Source organism: Rana temporaria, chromosome 2, assembly GCF_905171775.1.
Source record: "Rana temporaria chromosome 2, aRanTem1.1, whole genome shotgun sequence".
Classification (NCBI taxonomy): domain Eukaryota; kingdom Metazoa; phylum Chordata; class Amphibia; order Anura; family Ranidae; genus Rana; species Rana temporaria.
Genome location: NC_053490.1, coordinates 538111455 through 538138395, shown reverse-complemented (window position 1 = coordinate 538138395; position 26941 = coordinate 538111455). Strand labels below are relative to the sequence as shown.

At 41.1% G+C, this 26941-nt stretch overlaps 1 protein-coding gene across 1 annotated transcript in view; it reads right to left on the bottom strand.

Moving 5' to 3' along the window:
* Positions 1–26941, bottom strand: part of SPAG17 (sperm associated antigen 17) — a 229726-nt gene that overhangs the window by 138830 nt on the left and 63955 nt on the right. The window contains exons 8-11 of the mRNA XM_040339490.1: positions 24410–24571; positions 23051–23147; positions 6034–6155; positions 3168–3305 (exon numbers count right to left, since the gene is read on the bottom strand). Of these exons, the coding sequence (XP_040195424.1) occupies positions 3168–3305; positions 6034–6155; positions 23051–23147; positions 24410–24571 (519 nt within the window). The remainder of the gene's footprint in view (positions 1–3167; positions 3306–6033; positions 6156–23050; positions 23148–24409; positions 24572–26941) is intronic.

Here is a 26941-nt window from a genome sequence, read left to right as displayed (position 1 = left end):
CGGACAAATTACGGGTGTCAGCAGATGTTCATCCGCTGACACCCGTAATCACATAGGGACCCATGTATGTCCCGTTTTCATCCGCAAACGAACAGATGAAAATGCGGACATACGGTCCGTACGTGTGAAAGGGCCCTAATAGTTAGTCAAATTCGATTTGAACACGTGAAGGTGCTCCCTGCATTTTGGGCCTCTGCATGTGGCCAGGCTGTGTAAAAAGTCCCACACATGTGGTATCCCCATACTCAGGAGGAGCAGCAGAATATATTTTGGGGGGTAATTTTTGGTATGTACATGCTATGTGTTAGAAATATCTTCTAAATAGACAACTTTGTGTAAAAAAAAAAAAAAAAAAAAAAGGGGTTTTTCATTTTCTTTACACATTTTCCAAAAACTTGTGGAAAAAAATGACATGTTCAAAAGACTCAATATGATTATACATTGGGGTGTTTTATTTTTTTATTTTTTGGGCGTTTCTATTGTCCTGGTGCTCCAGGGCCTTCAAAAGTGCAAGAGGCACTCAGGAAATGATGGCCCGGATTCACAAAGCACTTACGCCGGCATATCTCGAGATACGCCGCGTAAGTGTAAATATGCGCCGTCGTATCTATGCGCCGGACTCTGAAACCAAGATACGCCTGAAAATAGGCATCATCCGACCGACGTAACTTTCCTACGCCGGCGTATCGTGGGTGCATATTTACACTGGCCGCATTTGCCGCTCCCATTGATTTCCTATTCAAATATGGAAATGAGGGAGATACGTCGATTCACGAACGTACTTGCGCCCGGCGCATAATATACGCGGTTTGCGTAAGTCGTACGTCCGGCATAAAGTTATTCCCCATATAGGAGGCGCAACCCATGCAAAGGTATTGGACCAGGGTACACAAGACGTTGTATCTTTCGTCGTTTACGTAGTACGTGAATATGACTAGGCGTAAGGTTACGTTCACATCGTAGGCAGTGATCCGGTGTATCTTAGGGAGTAATTCCCGACGTGATTCTGAGCATGCGCACTGGGATGCGTCCACGTCCCGGCGCATGCGCCGTTCGTTATTCGTATCTTTATGGCGCTTGGCCCATCATTTGCATGGGGTCACGCCTCATTTGCATGGCTCGCGCCCACTTCCACTTACGAGACTTACGCCTAAGAAACCCAGCGCAGATTTGGTGGCAAGTGCTTTGTGAATTCGGGGCTTGCCTCTCTGCGCTGCGTCGGCGTAGCGTAAAGAAGATACGCTACGGCGGCATAAATATGCGCAAATGTATGTGAATCCAGGTCTTTATGTGTAATTTTATGTCTCTAGAGCACCTAAAGGTGCTCCCTGCATGTTGGGCCTCTCTATGTGGCCAGGCTGTGTAAAAAGCCTCACATATGTGGTATCCCCATACTCAGGAGGAGTAGTAGAATGTATTTTTGGGGGTAATTTTTGGTATGTACATGTTATGTGTTAGAAATATCTTCTAAATTGACAACTTTTTGTAAAAGAAAAAAAAAATTGTTTTCATTTTCTTTACACATTTTCCCAAAACTTGTGGGAAACAATGACATGTTTAGAAGACTCAATATGCCTCATAGATTATACATTGGGGTTTTACTTTTTAGGCATTTCTATTGTCCTGGTGCTCCGGGGCCTTCAAAAGTGCAAGAGGCACTCAGGAAATGATATGTGTAATTTAGGTCTATAGAACACCTGAAGGTGCTCCCTGCATGTTGGGCCTCTCCTATGTGCAAAAGCCTCACATATGTGGTATCCCCATACTCAGGAGGAGTAGCAGAATATATTTTGGGGGGTAATTTTTGGTTATGTACATGCTATGTGTTAGAAATATCTTCTAAATGAACAACTTTGTGTAAAAGAAAAAAAAAATTAATTTTCTTTACACATTTTCCAAAAACTTGTGGAAAAAAATGACATGTTCAAAAGACTTAAAGCGGTTCTCCACCCTAAAGTGGAGTCCCGCTGATCGGAACCCTTCCCCCCTCCGGTGTCACATTTGACACCTTTCAGGGGGGAGGGGGGTGCAGATACCCGTCTAAAGACAGGTATTTGCACCCACTTCCGGCCACACGCTACGGGCGAAAGACGGGTTTTTCTGACTTCCCGTCTGTCGCCCGTTGTGTGCTGGGAACACTCGGCTCCCAGCACACAGCGTGTGAGCCAATCGGCGGGCGCAGCGCGACTCGCGCATGCGCCGTAGGGAACCGGGCAGTGAAGCCGCAGCGCTTCACTTCCTGGTTCCCTCAGCGTGGATGGCGGGGGGGCAGCAGAGTGACGAGCGATCGTTCGTGCTCTGCTGCGATCAGCGCTGGACTCCAGGACAGGTAAGTGTCCTAATATTAAAAGTCAGCAGCTGCAGTATTTGTAGCTGCTGGCTTTTAATATTTTTTTTTAATGGCACATCCGCTTTAATATGCCTCATAGATTAAACATTGGGGTGTTTATTTTTTTGATTTTTTTGGGCTTTCTATTGTCCTGGTGCTCCGGGGCCTTCAAAAGTGCAAGAGGCACTCAGGAAATGATATGTGTAATTTATGTCTATAGAACACCTGAAGGTGCTCCCTGCATGTTGGACCTCTCCCGTGTGCAAAAGCCTCACACATGTGGTATCGCCATACTCAGGAGGAGGAGTAGTAGAATGTGTTTTGGGGTGTAATTTAAATTATTATTATTATTATTATACAGGATTTATATAGCGCCAACAGTTTGCGCAGCGCTTTACATCAGGGAAGACAGTACAGTCACAATACAATCAATACAGGAGGGATCAGAGGGCCCTAACCTGTTATGACAATTTTGTGAATAAAAAAATATAAATTTTACAAAGAATTGTGGGGAAAAATGACTCATTAAAAAAAACTCACAATGCCTCCTACTAAACACCTTGGACTGTCTACTTTCTATACTGGTGTCATTTCATAGAGGTACAGTGTTGCATGACAGCCAGGCTGGGGAGGAAAGGGCTATATGATAATACTGGGTGTCCTCCGACCAGGAAATGAGGCGGGGAACTATCTGACTTTCTGCAGCTTCTAATGCACATGGTGAGAAGCTCACAGTGTGCAGGTAAATCAAAAGATGTATCAGTCCAGGGGAGGAGCCGGTACACCTGTACAAGACTAAAGGGAAGGCCGGAGGGAGGATTTAAATCATTTTTTTAACCTTCTTCTCCTTTTCCGAGAGGGACAGAGAATGGAGGATGGAGACCAGGTGGTCAGCGATGGTGGGGTCCAGGCCATCCGCTCGGGGATCCGGTATCATCTCACTTGGCGGTACCAGATCAATCTCTGCTGCAACAACCTGAGAGAAGAAGATGGAGGATCACATGTCACATGTAATGCAAAACAAGATCCGCACCTACCCCGCCGACCCTCCTTTACAGTCCCCCCCCCATAGTACAGTCATGACTACTAACCTACCCCTCCTACCCTCCTTTACAGTCCCCCCCCCCATAATACAGTCATGACTACTAACCTACCCCTCCTACCATCCTTTACAGCCCCTCCCCCCATAATACAGCCATGTCTACTAACCTACCCCTCCGACCCTCCTTTACAGTCTCCCCCCCATAATACAGTCATTTCTACTAACCTCCCCCTCCTACCCTCCAGCCCCTCCCCCCATAATACAGCCATGTCTACTAACCTACCCCTCCTACCCTCCTTTACAGCCCCCCCCATAATACAGTCATGTCTACTAACCTACCCCTCCTACCCTCCTTTACAGTCCCTCCCCCCCATAATACAGTCATTTCTACTAACCTACCCCTCCTACCCTCCAGCCCCTCCCCCCCATAATAGAGCCATGTCTACTAGCCTACCCCTCCTACCCTCCTTTACAGCCCCTCCCCCCCCATAATACAGTCATGACTACTAACCTACCCCTCCAACCCTCCTTTACAGTACCTCCCCCCCCATAATACAGTCATGACTACTAACCTACCTCTCCTACCCTCCTTTACAGCCCCTCCCCCCATAATACAGCCATGACTACTAACCAACCCCTCCTACCCTCCTTTACAGTCCCTCCCCATAATACAGCCATGTCTACTAACCTACCCCTCCTACACTCCTTTACAGCCCCTCCCCCCATAATACAGCCATGTCTACTAACCTACCCCTCCTACCCTCCTTTACAGCCCCTCCCCCCATAATACAGCCATGTCTACTAACCTACCCCTCCTACCCTCCTTTACAGCCCCTTCCCCCATAATATAGTCATGTCTACTAACCTACCCCTCCTACCCTCCTTTACAGGCCCTCTACCCATAATACAGCCATGTCTAGTAACCTACCCCTCCTATCCTCCTTTACAAACCCTCTACCCATAATACAGCCATGTCTACTAACCTACCCCTCCTATCCTCCTTTACAGACCCTCCCTCATAATACAGCCATGTCTACTAACCTACCCCTCCTACCCTCCTTTACAGCCCCTCCCCTGCATAATACAGCCATGTCTACTAACCTACCCCTCCTACCCTCCTTTACAGTCCCTGCCCCCCATAATACAGCCATGTCTACTAACCTACCCCTCTTACCACCCTCCTTTACAGTCCCTCCCACCCCATAATACAGTCATTTCTACTAACCTACCCCTCCTATCCTCCTTTACAGTCCCTGCCCCCCATAATACAGCCATGTCAACTAACCTACCCCTCCTACCCTCCTTTACAGCCCCTCCCCCCATAATACAGCCATGTCTACTAACCTACCCCTCCGACCCTCCTTTACAGTCCCTCCCCCCATAATACAGTCATGACTACTAACCTACCCCTCCTACCCTCCTTTACAGTCCCTGCCCCCCATAATACAGCCATGTCTACTAACCTACCCCTCCTATCCTCCTTTACAGACCCTCCCTCATAATACAGCCATGTCTACTAACCTACCCCTCCTACCCTCCTTTACAGCCCCTCCCCTGCATAATACAGCCATGTCTACTAACCTACCCCTCCTACCCTCCTTTACAGTCCCTGCCCCCCATAATACAACCATGTCTACTAACCTACCCCTCTTACCACCCTCCTTTACAGTCCCTCCCACCCCATAATACAGTCATTTCTACTAACCTACCCCTCCTATCCTCCTTTACAGTCCCTGCCCCCCATAATACAGCCATGTCAACTAACCTACCCCTCCTACCCTCCTTTACAGCCCCTCCCCCCATAATACAGCCATGTCTACTAACCTACCCCTCCGACCCTCCTTTACAGTCCCTCCCCCCATAATACAGTCATGACTACTAACCTACCCCTCCTACCCTCCTTTACAGTCCCTGCCCCCCATAATACAGCCATGTCTACTAACCTACCCCTCCTACCCTCCTTTACAGACCCTCCCTCATAATACAGCCATGTCTACTAACCTACCCCTCCTACCCTCCTTTACAGCCCCTCCCCTATAATACAGCCATGTCTACTAACCTACCCCTCCTACCCTCCTTTACAGCCCCTCCCCCCATAATACAGCCATGTCTACTAACCTACCCCTCCTACCCTCCTTTACAGTCCCTGCCCCCCATAATACAGCCATGTCTACTAACCTACCCCTCCTACCCTCCTTTACAGACCCTCCCTCATAATACAGCCATGTCTACTAACCTACCCCTCCTACCCTCCTTTACAGCCCCTCCCCTATAATACAGCCATGTCTACTAACCTACCCCTCCTACCCTCCTTTACAGCCCCTCCCCTGCATAATACAGCCATGACTACTAACCTACCCCTCCTACCCTCATTTACAGCCCCTCCCCCCATAATACAGCCATGTCTACTAACCTACCCCTCCGACCCCCCTTTACAGACCCCCCCCATAATACAGCCATGTTTACTAACCTACCCCTCCTACCCTCCTTTACAGTCCCTGCCCCCCATAATACAGCCATGTCTACTAACCTACCCCTCCTACCCTCCTTTACAGCCCCTCCCCCCATAATACAGCCATGTCTAGTAACCTACCCCTCCTACCCTCCTTTACCATCCCCATGGTGGGTGGGGACCCCTGGTGAAAAGTAGGTAGTATCTCACCTGCTCCAGCATGCCGTACATTATAACTGGGACAGTCAGGAGTTCCTCGGGGATGTCACATAGAAGGTCATTATAGAATCTCATATCCACATCCGCCGTCAGTACAGGGCTCTCCGCCTCCACTGCACAGACAGAAGAGACGCGATGACGTCATCATTTAATACAGATTACTTCATTAGTCAGATTTGTCAACTTTTTTTATTCATTTAAAATTGAATTTTTTTAGAGAATCATCGGCTTATAAATTAGGATTCTGAAATGTGCAAAAATCAGAACTCAATTTCTATTTCTATCCATCCAGTCCTGAGATTTGCACAACTCTGCCACATAGCACAGCCCTGTATGCAGGGGAGAAGACCTAGTGCTGAGGTCAACACTTACAGATTCTGTACCTCCCCCCAGCTGTGATTGGACAGTGAAAGGAGAAGCAGCAGAAGGATGAGTTCATCTCTCAGCTCATCTCTCGGTCACACTGCTCTCTCCTCCTATCAGCGTGTACTTTGTACTTATTGGCTCCTTGTGCTGCTAGTCTCTCCCCCAGTCTAAGCTCTACTGTACAGGGGCTGTAAGAGGCTGACACCAGGGCCTAGACATGCGCACTGACGAAAAATGTGTTTGTGTTCGTTTCATTCGTTTTTTTTTTTTGACAATTCGGAAATAAGAAAGAAAATGCGAAAATTCAAAAGAATGAAAATCCAAAAATTTGAAAACCCCAAAAATGTGAAAATCTGAAATAATAACTAATAACTTGAAAATGTGTTTGTTTTCGTTTTGTTTTTTTCGGAAATTCGGAAATAAGAGAGAAAATGCGAAAATTCAAAAGAACGAAAAATCGAAAAATCTGAAATATAACCAACTAATAATAACTTGACTATTACGAACTATTAAATTATAGGTATTGGGCTAGATTCAGATAGCCCGGCGCAATTTTCTGCGGGCGTAACGTATCTCAGATACGTTACGCCCGGCGTAACTTAGGGCGCAAGTTCCGTATTCATAAAGAACTTGCGCCCTAAGTTACGGCGGCGTAGCGTATGTGGTCCGGCGTAAGCCCGCGGAATAAAAATGTGGATGATGTGGGCGTGTTTTATTTAAATTACTTGTGACCCCACGTATTTGACGTTTTTTATGAACGGCGCATGCGCCGTCTGTGAAAGAATCCCAGTGCGCATGCTCAAAATTATACCGCAAATCGTCAATGCTTTAGACGTGAACGTAACTTACGTACAGCCCTATTCGCGAACGACTTACGCAAACGACGTAATCGACGGAAAATTTGACGCTGGCCCGACGTCCATACTTAACATAGGATACGCCTCATATAGCAGGGGTAACTTTACGCCGGAAAAAGCCGAAGGTAAACGACGTAAAAAAATGCGCCGGGCGGACGTACGTTTCTGAATCGGCGTATCTACCTAATTAGCATATTCATAGCGTAAATATATGGAAGCGCCACCTAGCGGCCAGCGTAAATATGCAACTAAGATACGACGGTGCAAGAGACTTACGCCAGTCGGATCTTAGACTTATTTCGGCGTATCTTCTTTCTGAATACAGAAAGAAGATACGCCGGCGCAGCTTTGAATTTACGCGGCGTAGCAATAGATACGCCGACGTAAATTCTTTCTGAATCTAGCCCATTGTAATTAGTGGGAATGCTTTAATAAGCATTCCCAGTATTGATATTCGTTTTTTATTATTAGTGGGAATGCTTTAATAAGCATTCCCAGTATTGATATTCGTTTTTTATTATTCTTCTTCTTCTTAATTTTAATTTTAATTTTATTATTCCGTACGTTTTTTGGCTCTGCGTAACTTCTGCATACTTTGAGCTATTGAGACCATTCAACTTTTAAAATGTTCATCTCGTTCAGCTAACGATGGGACTTCTTCAAGTTTTTTTGTACTATTTATACTTTTTAAAATATTAAGCTTTTAGACACTTTTTTTTAACATTGAAGTCAATGAGAACATCCTTTTTCCTGCTTCAAAACACACGTTCTGCCAAAAGTTTCAGCTCCTTCATACTTTCACTTACAGACACCAAACAAACTTTAAAGCGGTCACAAAATATTCAGCTATCCAAACATGACTTTTTAGATTGATATCTTTTACGGTTTTTGTGAAAACGCAATTTACGTTTAGTGATATTTTATCGGTTATAATGTAATCCTATGGAGCAGGTTTAGAGTGTGTCATGTGACCTCTAGAGTGCAGATCATCCACAAAAAATATTATCTTTAAAAAAAGGGGGAACAAATTGCTCTCACGCCCACAAGATCTACTTGTCATACACAATTTATATATCAAAACGTAGGTATGCTTGTCTGGTTTCAGGCAATGTGATCAGTTTTGTGATACGTATTTTAGTTTTAGTTCCAGGAGCTTCTAAAGGACAAGAGCGACAAAACCACTCTCATTGACCGTCCATGTTAAAAAGTCTAAAAAATGTTTCTGCAAAACACACAAAGACGCTCTTTTCTAAATCGCTGACATGGGCACATTTTTAAGTTTATCAACATAAATTTCATATCGATGCGTTCACAAGGGCCGTGTCTTTCAAACGGTGAAGTCGCTGTATCGATCGCATGTACGGTTGTGGATTTATTACGTTTTGTTTGAAGGCGTAATTCATGTATTGGTCTGTGAATTAAAAAGCGTTTGTAATGGCATTTCTTTCCATAAATAGCTTTCCTTACCTCAGTGCAATATTCCTCCTCACTGACCTGGGGGAGGGGAAACCTCTTGAGGGGGGAGGGGCGACCAGGAAGTCAGCATACTCTCTACTTTGCAGATAGAGAAAGGAGCTGTGTGTCCTAAAGATAGTGTAGTGGTTATGGTGAATGGCTTTGGTGCGGGCTCAGCAATTCAGCATTCCCACTCGCATTTTCCTCAGGGAATGCATTTTCTAGTTAGTGGGAATGCTTTAATAAGCATTCCCAGTATTGATATTCGTTTTTTATTATTCTTAATTAGTGGGAATGCTTTAATAAGCATTCCCAGTATTGATATTCGTTTTTTATTATTCTTAATTTTAATTTTAATTTTATTCCGTACGTTTTTTGGCTCTGCGTAACTTCTGCATACTTTTAGCTATTGAGACCATTTAACTTTTAAAATGTTCGTCTCATTCAGCTAACGATGGGACTTCTTCAAGTTTTTTTGTACTATTTATACTTTTTAAAATATTAAGCTTTTAGACACTTTTTTTTAACATTGAAGTCAATGAGAACATCCTTTTTCCTGCTTCAAAACACACGTTCTGCCAAAAGTTTCAGCTCCTTCATACTTTCACTTACAGACACCAAACAAACCTTAAAGCGGTCACAAAATATTCAGCTATCCAAACATGACTTTTCAGATTGATATCTTTTACGGTTTTTGTGAAAACGCAATTTACGTTTAGCGATTTTTTCAGAAAATGGAATCGGTTATAATGTAACCCTATGGAAGGGATTTAGAGTGTGTCATGTGACCTTTACAGTGGAGATCTTTGAAAACAAAAATTATCTTTAAAAAAAGGGCGAACAAATTGCTCTCACGCCCACAAGATCTACTTGTCATACACAATTTATATATCAAAACGTAGGTATGCTTGTCTGGTTTCAGGCAATGTGATCAGTTTTGTGATACGTATTTTAGTTTAAGTTCCAGGAGCTTCTAAAGGACAAGAGTGACAAAACCACTCTCATTGACCGTCATGTTAAAAATGTTCCTGCAAAACACACAAAGACGCTCTTTTCTAAATCGCTGGCATGGCCACAATTTTAAGTTTATCAACATAAATTTCATATCGATGCGTTCACAAGGGCCGTGTCTTTCAAACGGTGAAGTCGCTGTATCGATCGCATGTACGGTTGTGGATTTATTACGTTTTGTTTGAAGGCGTAATTCATGTATTGGTCTGTGAATTAAAAAGCGTTTGTAATGGCATTTCTTTCCATAAATAGCTTTCCTTACCTCAGTGCAATATTCCTCCTCACTGACCTGGGGGAGGGGGGGAAACCTCTTGAGGGGGGAGGGGCGACCAGGAAGTCAGCATACTCTCTACTTTGCAGATAGAGAAAGGAGCTGTGTGTCCTAAAGATAGTGTAGTGGTTATGGTGAATGGCTTTGGTGCGGGCTCAGCTATTCAGCATTCCCACTCGCATTTTCCTCAGGAAATGCATTTTCTAGTTTTAATTTTAATTTTATTCCGTACGTTTTTTGGCTCTGCGTAACTTCTGCATACTTTCAGCTATTGAGACCATTCAACTTTTAAAATGTTCGTCTCGTTCAGCTAACGATGGGACTTCTTCAAGTTTTTTTGTACTATTTATACTTTTTAAAATATTAAGCTTTTAGGCACTTTTTTTTAACATTGAAGTCAATGAGAACATCCTTTTTCCTGCTTCAAAACACACGTTCTGCCAAAAGTTTCAGCTCCTTCATACTTTCACTTACAGACACCAAACAAACTTTAAAGCGGTCACAAAATATTCAGCTATCCAAACATGACTTTTTAGATTGATATCTTTTACGGTTTTTGTGAAAACGCAATTTACGTTTAGTGATTTTTTTATCGGTTATAATGTAATCCTATGGAGCAGGTTTAGAGTGTGTCATGTGACCTTTAGAGTGGAGATCATCCACAAAAAATATTATCTTTAAAAAAAGGGGGAACAAATTGCTCTCACGCCCACACGATCTACTTGTCATACACAATTTATATATCAAAACGTAGGTATGCTTGTCTGGTTTCAGGCAATGTGATCAGTTTTGTGATACGTATTTTAGTTTTAGTTCCAGGAGCTTCTAAAGGACAAGAGTCATGTTAAAAAGTCTAAAAAATGTTTCTGCAAAACACACAAAGACGCTCTTTTCTAAATCGCTGACATGGCCACATTTTTAAGTTTATCAACATAAATTTCATATCGATGCGTTCACAAGGGCCGTGTCTTTCAAACGGTGAAGTCGCTGTATCGATCGCATGTACGGTTGTGGATTTATTACGTTTTGTTTGAAGGCTTCGATAACTGATTTTGTGTGTGGATGAAAGCGTTTCTAATGGTATTTTGATTCCCTAAATGGCTTTCTTTACCTCAGTGCAGTCCTCCTCCCCCACCTCATGTGGAGAAAGCCTCTTGAGGGGGGAGGGGCGACCAGTCAAGTCAGGACACTCTCTATATTGCAGATAGAGAAAGGAGCTGTGTGATATTAGGCTTTATAAGTACTGAAGGAACACTGCTTGTATGTCCTAAAGATAGTGTAGTGGTTATGGTGAATGGCTTTTGTGCGGGCTCAGCAATTCAGCTATTCAGCATTCCCACTCGCATTTTCCTCAGGAAATGCATTGTCTAGTTCTTCTTCTTAATTTTAATTTTATTCCGTACGTTTTTTGGCTCTGCGTAACTTCTGCATACTTTCAGCTATTGAGACCATTTAACTTTTAAAATGTTCGTCTCATTCAGCTAACGATGGGACTTCTTCAAGTTTTTTTGTACTATTTATACTTTTTAAAATATTAAGCTTTTAGACACTTTTTTTTAACATTGAAGTCAATGAGAACATCCTTTTTCCTGCTTCAAAACACACGTTCTGCCAAAAGTTTCAGCTCCTTCATACTTTCACTTACAGACACCAAACAAACTTTAAAGCGGTCACAAAATATTCAGCTATCCAAACATGACTTTTCAGATTGATATCTTTTACGGTTTTTGTGAAAACGCAATTTACGTTTAGCGATTTTTTCAGAAAATGGAATCGGTTATAATGTAACCCTATGGAAGGGATTTAGAGTGTGTCATGTGACCTTTAGAGTGGAGATCTTTGAAAACAAAAATTATCTTTAAAAAAAGGGCGAACAAATTGCTCTCACGCCCACAAGATCTACTTGTCATACACAATTTATATATCAAAACGTAGGTATGCTTGTCTGGTTTCAGGCAATGTGATCAGTTTTGTGATACGTATTTTAGTTTTAGTTCCAGGAGCTTCTAAAGGACAAGAGCGACAAAACCACTCTCATTGACCGTCCATGTTAAAAAATTTTAAAATTTTCCTGCAAAACACACAAAGACGCTCTTTTCTAAATCGCTGGCATGGCCACAATTTTAAGTTTATCAACATAAATTTCATATCGATGCGTTCACAAGGGCCGTGTCTTTCAAACGGTGAAGTCGCTGTATCGATCGCATGTACGGTTGTGGATTTATTACGTTTTGTTTGGAGGCGTAATTAATGTATTGGTCTGTGAATTAAAAGTCGTTTGTAATGGAATTTCTTTCCATAAATAGCTTTCTACCTCAGTGCAATATTCCTCCTCACTGACCTGGGGGAGGGGAAACCTCTTGAGGGGGGAGGGGCGACCAGGAAGTCAGCATACTCTCTACTTTGCAGATAGAGAAAGGAGCTGTGTGTCCTAAAGATAGTGTAGTGGTTATGGTGAATGGCTTTGGTGCGGGCTCAGCAATTCAGCATTCCCACTCGCATTTTCCTCAGGGAATGCATTTTCTAGTTAGTGGGAATGCTTTAATAAGCATTCCCAGTATTGATATTCGTTTTTTATTATTCTTCTTCTTAATTAGTGGGAATGCTTTAATAAGCATTCCCAGTATTGATATTCGTTTTTTATTATTCTTCTTCTTAATTTTAATTTTAATTTTAATTTTAATTTTATTATTCCGTACGTTTTTTGGCTCTGCGTAACTTCTGCATACTTTGAGCTATTGAGACCATTCAACTTTTAAAATGTTCATCTCGTTCAGCTAACGATGGGACTTCTTCAAGTTTTTTTGTACTATTTATACTTTTTAAAATATTAAGCTTTTAGACACTTTTTTTTAACATTGAAGTCAATGAGAACATCCTTTTTCCTGCTTCAAAACACACGTTCTGCCAAAAGTTTCAGCTCCTTCATACTTTCACTTACAGACACCAAACAAACTTTAAAGCGGTCACAAAATATTCAGCTATCCAAACATGACTTTTTAGATTGATATCTTATACGGTTTTTGTGAAAACGCAATTTACGTTTAGTGATTTTTTTATCGGTTATAATGTAATCCTATGGAGCAGGTTTAGAGTGTGTCATGTGACCTTTAGAGTGGAGATCTTTGAAAACAAAAATTATCTTTAAAAAAAGGGCGAACAAATTGCTCTCACGCCCACAAGATCTACTTGTCATACACAATTTATATATCAAAACGTAGGTATGCTTGTCTGGTTTCAGGCAATGTGATCAGTTTTGTGATACGTATTTTAGTTTTAGTTCCAGGAGCTTCTAAAGGACAAGAGTGACAAAACCACTCTCATTGACCGTCCATGTTAAAAATTTTAAAAATTTTCCTGCAAAACACACAAAGACGCTCTTTTCTAAATCGCTGGCATGGCCACAATTTTAAGTTTATCAACATAAATTTCATATCGATGCGTTCACAAGGGCCGCGTCTTTCAAACGGTGAAGTCGCTGTATCGATCGCATGTACGGTTGTGGATTTATTACGTTTTGTTTGGAGGCGTAATTAATGTATTGGTCTGTGAATTAAAAAGCGTTTGTAATGGCATTTCTTTCCATAAATAGCTTTCCTTACCTCAGTGCAATATTCCTCCTCACTGACCTGGGGGGAGGGGAAACCTCTTGAGGGGGGAGGGGCGACCAGGAAGTCAGCATACTCTCTACTTTGCAGATAGAGAAAGGAGCTGTGTGTCCTAAAGATAGTGTAGTGGTTATGGTGAATGGCTTTGGTGCGGGCTCAGCAATTCAGCATTCCCACTCGCATTTTCCTCAGGGAATGCATTTTCTAGTTAGTGGGAATGCTTTAATAAGCATTCCCAGTATTGATATTCGTTTTTTATTATTCTTCTTCTTAATTTTAATTAGTGGGAATGCTTTAATAAGCATTCCCAGTATTGATATTCGTTTTTTATTATTCTTCTTCTTAATTTTAATTTTATTCCGTACGTTTTTTGGCTCTGCGTAACTTCTGCATACTTTCAGCTATTGAGACCATTTAACTTTTAAAATGTTCGTCTCATTCAGCTAACGATGGGACTTCTTCAAGTTTTTTTGTACTATTTATACTTTTTAAAATATTAAGCTTTTAGCCACTTTTTTTTAACATTGAAGTCAATGAGAACATCCTTTTTCCTGCTTCAAAACACACGTTCTGCCAAAAGTTTCAGCTCCTTCATACTTTCACTTACAGACACCAAACAAACTTTAAAGCGGTCACAAAATATTCAGCTATCCAAACATGACTTTTCAGATTGATATCTTTTACGGTTTTTGTGAAAACGCAATTTACGTTTAGCGATTTTTTCAGAAAATGGAATCGGTTATAATGTAACCCTATGGAAGGGATTTAGAGTGTGTCATGTGACCTTTAGAGTGGAGATCTTTGAAAACAAAAATTATCTTTAAAAAAAGGGCGAACAAATTGCTCTCACGCCCACAAGATCTACTTGTCATACACAATTTATATATCAAAACGTAGGTATGCTTGTCTGGTTTCAGGCAATGTGATCAGTTTTGTGATACGTATTTTAGTTTTAGTTCCAGGAGCTTCTAAAGGACAAGAGCGACAAAACCACTCTCATTGACCGTCCATGTTAAAAAAATTTAAAATTTTCCTGCAAAACACACAAAGACGCTCTTTTCTAAATCGCTGGCATGGCCACAATTTTAAGTTTATCAACATAAATTTCATATCGATGCGTTCACAAGGGCCGTGTCTTTCAAACGGTGAAGTCGCTGTATCGATCGCATGTACGGTTGTGGATTTATTACGTTTTGTTTGGAGGCGTAATTAATGTATTGGTCTGTGAATTAAAAGGCGTTTGTAATGGAATTTCTTTCCATAAATAGCTTTCTACCTCAGTGCAATATTCCTCCTCACTGACCTGGGGGGAGGGGAAACCTCTTGAGGGGGGAGGGGCGACCAGGAAGTCAGCATACTCTCTACTTTGCAGATAGAGAAAGGAGCTGTGTGTCCTAAAGATAGTGTAGTGGTTATGGTGAATGGCTTTGGTGCGGGCTCAGCAATTCAGCATTCCCACTCGCATTTTCCTCAGGGAATGCATTTTCTAGTTAGTGGGAATGCTTTAATAAGCATTCCCAGTATTGATATTCGTTTTTTATTATTCTTCTTCTTAATTTTATTCCGTACGTTTTTTGGCTCTGCGTAACTTCTGCATACTTTCAGCTATTGAGACCATTTAACTTTTAAAATGTTCGTCTCATTCAGCTAACGATGGGACTTCTTCAAGTTTTTTTGTACTATTTATACTTTTTAAAATATTAAGCTTTTAGACACTTTTTTTTAACATTGAAGTCAATGAGAACATCCTTTTTCCTGCTTCAAAACACACGTTCTGCCAAAAGTTTCAGCTCCTTCATACTTTCACTTACAGACACCAAACAAACTTTAAAGCGGTCACAAAATATTCAGCTATCCAAACATGACTTTTTAGATTGATATCTTATACGGTTTTTGTGAAAACGCAATTTACGTTTAGTGATTTTTTTATCGGTTATAATGTAATCCTATGGAGCAGGTTTAGAGTGTGTCATGTGACCTTTAGAGTGGAGATCATCCACAAAAAATATTATCTTTAAAAAAAGGGGGAACAAATTGCTCTCACGCCCACACGATCTACTTGTCATACACAATTTATATATCAAAACGTAGGTATGCTTGTCTGGTTTCAGGCAATGTGATCAGTTTTGTGATACGTATTTTAGTTTTAGTTCCAGGAGCTTCTAAAGGACAAGAGTGACAAAACCACTCTCATTGACCGTCCATGTTAAAAATTTTAAAAATTTTCCTGCAAAACACACAAAGACGCTCTTTTCTAAATCGCTGGCATGGCCACAATTTTAAGTTTATCAACATAAATTTCATATCGATGCGTTCACAAGGGCCGTGTCTTTCAAACGGTGAAGTCGCTGTATCGATCGCATGTACGGTTGTGGATTTATTACGTTTTGTTTGGAGGCGTAATTAATGTATTGGTCTGTGAATTAAAAGGCGTTTGTAATGGAATTTCTTTCCATAAATAGCTTTCCTTACCTCAGGGCAATATTCCTCCTCACTGACCTGGGGGGAGGGGAAACCTCTTGAGGGGGGAGGGGCGACCAGGAAGTCAGGATACTCTCTACTTTGCAGATAGAGAAAGGAGCTGTGTGTCCTAAAGATAGTGTAGTGGTTATGGTGAATGGCTTTGGTGCGGGCTCAGCAATTCAGCATTCCCACTCGCATTTTCCTCAGGGAATGCATTTTCTAGTTTTAATTTTAATTTTAATTTTATTATTCCGTACGTTTTTTGGCTCTGCGTAACTTCTGCATACTTTGAGCTATTGAGACCATTCAACTTTTAAAATGTTCATCTCGTTCAGCTAACGATGGGACTTCTTCAAGTTTTTTTGTACTATTTATACTTTTTAAAATATTAAGCTTTTAGACACTTTTTTTTAACATTGAAGTCAATGAGAACATCCTTTTTCCTGCTTCAAAACACACGTTCTGCCAAAAGTTTCAGCTCCTTCATACTTTCACTTACAGACACCAAACAAACTTTAAAGCGGTCACAAAATATTCAGCTATCCAAACATGACTTTTCAGATTGATATCTTTTACGGTTTTTGTGAAAACGCAATTTACGTTTAGCGATTTTTTCAGAAAATGGAATCGGTTATAATGTAACCCTATGGAAGGGATTTAGAGTGTGTCATGTGACCTTTACAGTGGAGATCTTTGAAAACAAAAATTATCTTTAAAAAAAGGGCGAACAAATTGCTCTCACGCCCACAAGATCTACTTGTCATACACAATTTATATATCAAAACGTAGGTATGCTTGTCTGGTTTCAGGCAATGTGATCAGTTTTGTGATACGTATTTTAGTTTTAGTTCCAGGAGCTTCTAAAGGACAAGAGTGACAAAACCACTCTCATTGACCGTCCATGTTAAAAAAAATTAAAATTTTCCTGCAAAACACACAAAGACGCTCTTTTCTAAATCGCTGGCATGGCCACAATTTTAAGTTTATCAACATAAATTTCATATCGATGCGTTCACAAGGGCCGTGTCTTTCAAACGGTGAAGTCGCTGTATCGATCGCATGTACGGTTGTGGATTTATTACGTTTTGTTTGGAGGCGTAATTAATGTATTGGTCTGTGAATTAAAAGGCGTTTGTAATGGAATTTCTTTCCATAAATAGCTTTCTACCTCAGTGCAATATTCCTCCTCACTGACCTGGGGGGAGGGGAAACCTCTTGAGGGGGGAGGGGCGACCAGGAAGTCAGCATACTCTCTACTTTGCAGATAGAGAAAGGAGCTGTGTGTCCTAAAGATAGTGTAGTGGTTATGGTGAATGGCTTTGGTGCGGGCTCAGCAATTCAGCATTCCCACTCGCATTTTCCTCAGGGAATGCATTTTCTAGTTTTAATTTTAATTTTAATTTTATTATTCCGTACGTTTTTTGGCTCTGCGTAACTTCTGCATACTTTGAGCTATTGAGACCATTCAACTTTTAAAATGTTCATCTCGTTCAGCTAACGATGGGACTTCTTCAAGTTTTTTTGTACTATTTATACTTTTTAAAATATTAAGCTTTTAGACACTTTTTTTTAACATTGAAGTCAATGAGAACATCCTTTTTCCTGCTTCAAAACACACGTTCTGCCAAAAGTTTCAGCTCCTTCATACTTTCACTTACAGACACCAAACAAACTTTAAAGCGGTCACAAAATATTCAGCTATCCAAACATGACTTTTCAGATTGATATCTTTTACGGTTTTTGTGAAAACGCAATTTACGTTTAGCGATTTTTTCAGAAAATGGAATCGGTTATAATGTAACCCTATGGAAGGGATTTAGAGTGTGTCATGTGACCTTTACAGTGGAGATCTTTGAAAACAAAAATTATCTTTAAAAAAAGGGCGAACAAATTGCTCTCACGCCCACAAGATCTACTTGTCATACACAATTTATATATCAAAACGTAGGTATGCTTGTCTGGTTTCAGGCAATGTGATCAGTTTTGTGATACGTATTTTAGTTTTAGTTCCAGGAGCTTCTAAAGGACAAGAGTGACAAAACCACTCTCATTGACCGTCCATGTTAAAAATTTTAAAAATTTTCCTGCAAAACACACAAAGACGCTCTTTTCTAAATCGCTGGCATGGCCACAATTTTAAGTTTATCAACATAAATTTCATATCGATGCGTTCACAAGGGCCGCGTCTTTCAAACGGTGAAGTCGCTGTATCGATCGCATGTACGGTTGTGGATTTATTACGTTTTGTTTGGAGGCGTAATTAATGTATTGGTCTGTGAATTAAAAGGCGTTTGTAATGGAATTTCTTTCCATAAATAGCTTTCCTTACCTCAGTGCAATATTCCTCCTCACTGACCTGGGGGGAGGGGAAACCTCTTGAGGGGGGAGGGGCGACCAGGAAGTCAGCATACTCTCTACTTTGCAGATAGAGAAAGGAGCTGTGTGTCCTAAAGATAGTGTAGTGGTTATGGTGAATGGCTTTGGTGCGGGCTCAGCAATTCAGCATTCCCACTCGCATTTTCCTCAGGGAATGCATTTTCTAGTTAGTGGGAATGCTTTAATAAGCATTCCCAGTATTGATATTCGTTTTTTATTATTCTTCTTCTTAATTTTATTCCGTACGTTTTTTGGCTCTGCGTAACTTCTGCATACTTTCAGCTATTGAGACCATTTAACTTTTAAAATGTTCGTCTCATTCAGCTAATGATGGGACTTCTTCAAGTTTTTTTGTACTATTTATACTTTTTAAAATATTAAGCTTTTAGACACTTTTTTTTAACATTGAAGTCAATGAGAACATCCTTTTTCCTGCTTCAAAACACACGTTCTGCCAAAAGTTTCAGCTCCTTCATACTTTCACTTACAGACACCAAACAAACTTTAAAGCGGTCACAAAATATTCAGCTATCCAAACATGACTTTTCAGATTGATATCTTTTACGGTTTTTGTGAAAACGCAATTTACGTTTAGCGATTTTTTCAGAAAATGGAATCGGTTATAATGTAACCCTATGGAAGGGATTTAGAGTGTGTCATGTGACCTTTAGAGTGGAGATCTTTGAAAACAAAAATTATCTTTAAAAAAAGGGCGAACAAATTGCTCTCACGCCCACAAGATCTACTTGTCATACACAATTTATATATCAAAACGTAGGTATGCTTGTCTGGTTTCAGGCAATGTGATCAGTTTTGTGATACGTATTTTAGTTTTAGTTCCAGGAGCTTCTAAAGGACAAGAGCGACAAAACCACTCTCATTGACCGTCCATGTTAAAAAATTTTAAAATTTTCCTGCAAAACACACAAAGACGCTCTTTTCTAAATCGCTGGCATGGCCACAATTTTAAGTTTATCAACATAAATTTCATATCGATGCGTTCACAAGGGCCGTGTCTTTCAAACGGTGAAGTCGCTGTATCGATCGCATGTACGGTTGTGGATTTATTACGTTTTGTTTGGAGGCATAATTAATGTATTGGTCTGTGAATTAAAAGGCGTTTGTAATGGAATTTCTTTCCATAAATAGCTTTCTACCTCAGTGCAATATTCCTCCTCACTGACCTGGGGGGGAGGGGAAACCTCCTGAGGGGGGAGGGGCGACCAGGAAGTCAGCATACTCTCTACTTTGCAGATAGAGAAAGGAGCTGTGTGTCCTAAAGATAGTGTAGTGGTTATGGTGAATGGCTTTGGTGCGGGCTCAGCAATTCAGCATTCCCACTCGCATTTTCCTCAGGGAATGCATTTTCTAGTTCTTTTTATTCTTATCCTTTATTCCGTACGTTTTTTGGCTCTGCGTAACTTCTGCATACTTTGAGCTATTGAGACCATTCAACTATTAAAATGTTTGTCTCGTTCAGCTAACGATGGGACTTCTTCAAGTTTTTTTGTACTATTTATACTTTTTAAAATATTAAGCTTTTAGACACTTTTTTTTAACATTGAAGTCAATGAGAACATCCTTTTTCCTGCTTCAAAACACACGTTCTGCCAAAAGTTTCAGCTCCTTCATACTTTCACTTACAGACACCAAACAAACTTTAAAGCGGTCACAAAATATTCAGCTATCCAAACATGACTTTTTAGATTGATATCTTATACGGTTTTTGTGAAAACGCAATTTACGTTTAGTGATATTTTATCGGTTATAATGTAATCCTATGGAGCAGGTTTAGAGTGTGTCATGTGACCTTTAGAGTGCAGATCATCCACAAAAAATATTATCTTTAAAAAAAGGGGGAACAAATTGCTCTCACGCCCACAAGATCTACTTGTCATACACAATTTATATATCAAAACGTAGGTATGCTTGTCTGGTTTCAGGCAATGTGATCAGTTTTGTGATACGTATTTTAGTTTTAGTTCCAGGAGCTTCTAAAGGACAAGAGTCATGTTAAAAAGTCTAAAAAATGTTTCTGCAAAACACACAAAGATGCTCTTTTCTAAATCGCTGACATGGCCACATTTTTAAGTTTATCAACATAAATTTCATATCGATGCGTTCACAAGGGCTGTGTCTTTCAAACGGTGAAGTCGATGTATCGATCGCATGTACGGTTGTGGATTTATTACGTTTTGTTTGAAGGCTTCGATAACTGATTTTGTGTGTGGATGAAAGCGTTTCTAATGGTATTTTGATTCCCTAAACAGCTTTCCTTACCTCAGTGCAGTCCTCCTCCCCCACCTCATGTGGAGAAAGAGGGGGGAGGGGCGACCAGGCAAGTCAGGACACTCTCTATATTGCAGATAGAGAAAGGAGCTGTGTGATATTAGGCTTTATAAGTACTGAAGGAACACTGCTTGTATGTCCTAAAGATAGTGTAGTGGTTATGGTGAATGGCTTTTGTGCGGGCTCAGCAATTCAGCTATTCAGCATTCCCACTCGCATTTTCCTCAGGGAATGCATTTTCTAGTTGCCTTTCAAATTTGGCTGAATATTAGGAATACGAATTTATCCAAAATAACAAATTCAGTATCTAAACAAATGGAACAGAACAAATTAACAACAAATAATAATAATGCGTTTTTATTACTATTATTATTGTTATTTATTATTATTAATTTGTTACGTTCTGTTCGTTTAGATACGGCATTCGTTATTTTGGATAATTCGGAACTTTGGATAAATTCGTATTCCTTGCGTTCACGAACAGCCAAATTTGAAAGGAAATTCCAATACCTATAATTTAATAGTTTGTAATATTCAAGTTATTATTAGTTAGTTATTATTTCAGATTTTAGAATTTTCAGGTTTTCGTTTCTATTTTCGGATTTTCATTCTTATTTTCGGATTTCCGAATTCCCGAAAATGTCAAATTTATCAAATTTCCGAATTTTCTAATATTTGAAATTTAAATTTCCGAAATTCCACATTTTTGAATTTCCGAAATTCCACATTTTTGAATTTCTGAAAATGTAAATTTTCCGAACATGTACATGTTCCGAAAATGTAAATTTTCCGAAAATTTAAATTTAAATTTTCCGAAAATTAAAATTTTACAGAATTTTGATTTCCGAAATGTCGAAAATTTTTATATTTCCGAATTAACGAATTTGTTAAAATTCTTTAAAAAGCGAATTTGGCAATAAAACGAACTGCACATGTTTACCATGGGGCATTCAGGTACTTTCAATCCAAATCCGATTTATCCGAGTATGTGCAGAAGCATTTGTTGTAGGTGAGTGATTGTTATTTTGGATAATTCGGAACTTTGGATAAATTCGTATTTCTTACATTCACTAACAGCCAAATTTGAAAGGAAATTCCAATACCCATAATTTTAATAGCTCATAATATTCAAGTTATTATCAGTTAGTTATTATTTCAGATTTTAGAATTTTTGGGTTTTCGTTCCTATTTTCGGATTTTCATTCTTATTTTCGGAATTAACGAATTCCCGAAAATGACGAATTTTCTAATTTCCAAATTCTCAAATTTTTAAAATTTGAAAATTTTCGAAATGTGAAAATTTCCGAAATTTCTAATTTTTGGATTTCCGAAATTCCAAATTTTTGAATTTCCAAAATTAAAATTTTCCGAAAATTTAAATTTTACAAAAATACAATTTACAAAATTACAATTTTACAAAATTAAAATTTTCCGAAAATTTAAATTTTACAAAATTTAGAATTTCCAAAATTTTGTATTTCGGAAATTCGAAAATTCTAAATTTCCAAACTTCGAAAATTTTAATATTTCCGAATTAACGAATTTGTCAAAATTAGTTAAAAAAACGAATTTGGCAATAAAACGAACTGCACATGTTTACCATGGGGCATTCAGGTACTTTCAATCCAAATCCGATGTATCCGAGTATGTGCGTGTGTTGTAGGTGAGTGATTGTTATTTTGGATAATTCGGAACTTTGGATAAATTCATATTCGTTACGTTCACTAACAGCCAAATTTGAAAGGAAATTCCAATACCTATAACTTAATAGTTCGTAATAGTCAAGTTATTATCAGTTAGTTATTGTTTCAGATTTTAGAATTTTCGGGTTTTCGTTCCTATTTTCGGATTTTCATTCTTATTTTCGGATTTCCGAATTGCCGAAAATGTTGAATTTGAAAATTTTCGAAATTTTAAAATTTTCGAAATGTCTAATTTTCGAATTTCCAAAAATCAAAATTTTTGAGTTTCAAAAATTAAATTTTTTACGAAAATTTTAATTTGACGAAAATTTTAATTTGACGAAAATTTTAATTTGACGAAAATTCTAATTTGACGAAAATTCTAATTTTACGAAACTTAATTTTACAAAATTTTGAATTTCCTAAATTTTGAATTTCCAAAATTGTAATATTTCCGAATTAACGAATTTGTCAAATTTGGCAATAAACGAACTGCACATGTTTACCATGGGACATTCAGGTACTTTCATTCCAAATCCGATGTATCTGAGTATGTGCAGAAGCGTGTGTTGTAGGTGAGTGATGTCAGAGCCACCATGCCGCTAGTCCCCTCCCCCTCCCCATACTCACGCTGTGTCGGGGTTGTCGGCGCGGATGCCGCATGAACCTCATCCGCTTGTCCTTTCCTTTTCCCTGTCGGACTGGATGGTATCGCTGCAGCCGGAACCTAACAAGCCAAAGACAGAAAATACTAAATTATGATTAAATATATACATGAAATATGAACAAAGCACATCCCTCTATAGTGTGTACTTGTCTCAATCCAGAGCACTAAGTGTCATTTCTGCCTGTTGCCTCTGCTATCTGCATGAATCACTTCTGACCAAATTTTCCTGACACCAAGAGATAAAAAGTGACAGAGGAGGGATCTCCAGCACACAGCCTGTGATTGACAGCCTCAGCTCTGTTCCTATGTGCTGTGTGAAAAGGCGGGGGGGGGGGCGGCCCCTTCCCTCTAATCAGCTTCCAGAGCTCTCATCACTGAGCTATGCAGAGTGTAACTTCTGCTCCCCGTCCCCTTTTTTTTTCCAGCAGCCCAGACAAGCATTATAAATCCTGGACTTTGTATGGGTGTAAATAAGAGAAGACCGCAGATAAACAGGTGCAACTTATGTAGGAGGATTTTTTTTACCTGCCTCTGTATTCTGTATATAGTACAGAACACCTTCTTAATTCACATATAGAATCTAAATTCATATTCCTTTCCCTACTAGGAGCGTGCAGCTGTGCACACTCCTAACTGAGATTCAGCTGTCACTGGCTGCTTTAGGTCTCCACTAACGATTGGCCTGACACTTCCTCTGCCCACTGCTTCCTTAGCCAGCCTGACCTCTCCTCCCCGCTCCATGCTAAATGCCCTGCCCTGCTGACAGCTGGGAGGAGAGGGGGAGGTGCGGCTGATCGCTGGGCGGCGCTATTCCGAAGGTACTGTTGGATCACACAGTCTACACTATACACTACTGCAACGGAGTGGATACCAGCACTTTAAACGAGGGCTTGTTTTTGGGGGTAGGGCTTATTTACTGGGTAGACCTTATTTTCAGGGTAGGGCTTATCTTCGGGGTAGGGCGTATCTTCGGGGTAGGGCGTATCTTTGGGGTAGGGCTTATTTTCAGGGTAGGGCTTATCTTCAGGGTAGGGCTTACTTTCGGAGTAGACCTTATTTTTAAGGTAGGGCTTATCTTCGGGGTTAGGGCTTATTTTCAGGGTAGGGCTTATTTTCAGGATAGGGCCTATTTTCGGGGGGGGGGGTAACACAGTATTATGTCTCTTTAAGAAAGAATGCAACTTGATAAAAGTTGGAGAATTATTCATAGAGTTATGTGTGTGTCACTGTATTTTGGTAACAGAGAGATCCTTTCCAGTGGTGGGCGGAGCAGTGACACATAGCAAAGGACACTCCCACAGCGAGGATGCCATGTGACTCACCTCTGGCACGGAGGGCGGTCTCTCCGCAGCCTTCTCCTTCTGCACGGCCGGGACGCGGATGATCTGCATATTATCCAGGTACTGCTGGTGTTGTCTCCTCCAGTCCAGGCAATCGTACATCAGACAGGCGACGCTCTCAAACACCGCCGAGGAATATTTCATCTACAAGAATGAGCCGCATAGAAAAGGAGAGAATAAATGTCATAATAAAGTGATATTAAAAGTCATAATAAAGGAGATGAAGGAGATAATGAAGGTGATAAATAACGGAGGGAGGAGGAGGGTGGGGACAAGGAGGGAAGAGGGAGGGAGAGGGGAGAGGGGAGAGGGAAAGAGAGAGGGAACAATGAGGGGGGAAGATAGGGAAGAGGGACAAGGGGAAGAGAGAGAGGGGGGGAGAGGGAGAGAGAAAGAGAGGGAAGAAGGGGGAGAGAGAGAGAGGTGGAGGGAGGAAGGGAGGGAGAGAGAGAGAGAGGTGGAGGGAGGGAGGGAGGGAGGGAGGGAGGAAGAGAGGGAAGAGGAGGAGAGAGGGGGAAAAAGGAATAGAAAGAGGGAAGAGAGAGAGAGTGAGGGAAGAGGAATAGAGAGGCAGAGTGAGAGAGAGAAAGAGGGGGGAGGGGGGGAGAGAGGGAGTAGAGAGAGAAGAGGGGGAGAGAACGGGAACAGGGAAAGAGCGGTAAGAGGGAGAGAGAAAGAGAGGGAGGAAGGAAGGTGTGGAGGGAGAGAGGAAGAGAGGGGAGAGAGGGAAGAGAGGGGAGAGAGGGAAGAGGAGGAGAGAGAGAGAGGGAAGAGGAGGAGAGAGAGAGAGGGAAGAGGAGGAGAGAGAGAGAGAGAGAGGGAAGAGGAGGAGAGAGAGAGAGAGAGAGAGAGAGAGAGGGAAGAGGAGGAGAGAGAGGGAAGAGGAGGAGAGAGAGAGAGGGAAGAGGAGGAGAGAGAGAGAGAGGGAAGAGGAGGAGAGAGAGAGAGAGGGAAGAGGAGGAGAGAGAGAGAGAGAGAGAGAGAGAGAGAGGGAAGAGGAGGAGAGAGAGGGAAGAGGAGGAGAGAGAGAGAGGGAAGAGGAGGAGAGAGAGAGAGAGGGAAGAGGAGGAGAGAGAGAGAGAGGGAAGAGGAGGAGAGAGAGGGAAGAAAGGAGAGAGAGGGAGGAAGGAAGGAAGAGAAAGAGGGAAGAAGGAAGGTAAATAGGGAAGAGAGAGCAAGGGGAGAGGAAGAGAGTGGAAAAGAGAAAGAGAGGGGGATGGGGGGAGAGAGGGGGTAGAGAGAGAATCGGGGGAGAGAACAGTAACAGGGAAAGAGCGGGAAGAGGGAGAGAGAGAGAAAAAGAGGGAGGAAGGTGTGGAGGAAGAGAGGGAAGAGAGAGGGAAGAGAGAGGGAAGAGGAAAAAAGAGAAGGAAGAAGAAAGAGAGAGAGAGGGAAGAAGAAAGAGAGAGAGGGAAGAAGAAAGAGAGAGAGAGGGAAGAAGAAAGAGAGAGAGAGAGAGAGAGAGAGAAGAAGAAAGAGAGAGAGAGAGGGAAGAAGAAAGAGAGAGAGAGAGAAGAAGAAAGAGAGAGAGGGAAGAAGAAAGAGAGAGATAGGGAAGAAGAAAAAGAGAGAGGGAAGAAGAAAGAGAGAGAGAGAGGGAAGAAGAGAGAGAGAGAGAGAGGGAAGAAGAGAGAGAGAGAGAGAGAGAGAGAGAGAAGAAGAAAGAGAGAGAGAGGGAAGAAGAAAGAGAGAGCGGGAAGAAGAAAGAGAGAGAGAGAGGGGGAAGAAGAAAGAGAGAGCGGGAAGAAGAAAGAGAGAGAGAGGGAAGAAGAAAGAGAGAGCGGGAAGAAGAAAGAGAGAGAGAGGGAAGAAGAAAGAGAGAGCGGGAAGAAGAAAGAGAGAGAGAAAGAGAGAGAGAGAAGAAGAAAGAGAGAGAGAAGAAGAAAGAGAGAGAGAGAGAGAGAGAGAGAGAGAGAGAGAGAGAGAGAGAGAGAGAGAGAGAGAGAGAGAGAGGGGGGGAAGAAGAAAGAGAGAGAGAGAAGAAGAAAGAGAGAGAGAGAAGAAGAAAGAGAGAGAGAAGAAGAAAGAGAGAGAGAAGAAGAAAGAGAGAGAGAGAGAGAGAGAGAGAGAGAGAGAGAGAGAGAGGGGGAAGAAGAAAGAGAGAGAGGGGAAGAAGAAAGAGAGAGAGAGGGAAGAAGAAAGAGAGAGAGAAGAAGAAAGAGAGAGAGAAGAAGAAAGAGAGAGAGAGAGAGGGAAGAAGAAAGAGAGAGAGAGAGAGAGAGAGAGAGAGAGAGAGAGAAGAAGGGAGAGAGAGAGGGAAGAAGGGAGAGAGAGAGGGAAGAAGGAAAAGAGAGAGGGAAGAAGGAAGAAGAGAGAGAAGAGGGAGGGAGAGAGACGAGGGAGGGAGAGAGACGAGGGAGGGAGAGAGAAGAGAGAGGGGGGAGAGAGAGAGAAGAGGGAGGGAGAGAGAAGAGAGAGGGAGAGTGAGAGAGACGAGGGAGAGAGAGAAGAGGGAGGGAGAGAGAGAAGAGGGAGGGAGAGAGAGAGAAGAGAGAGGGAGAGAGAGAGAGAGAG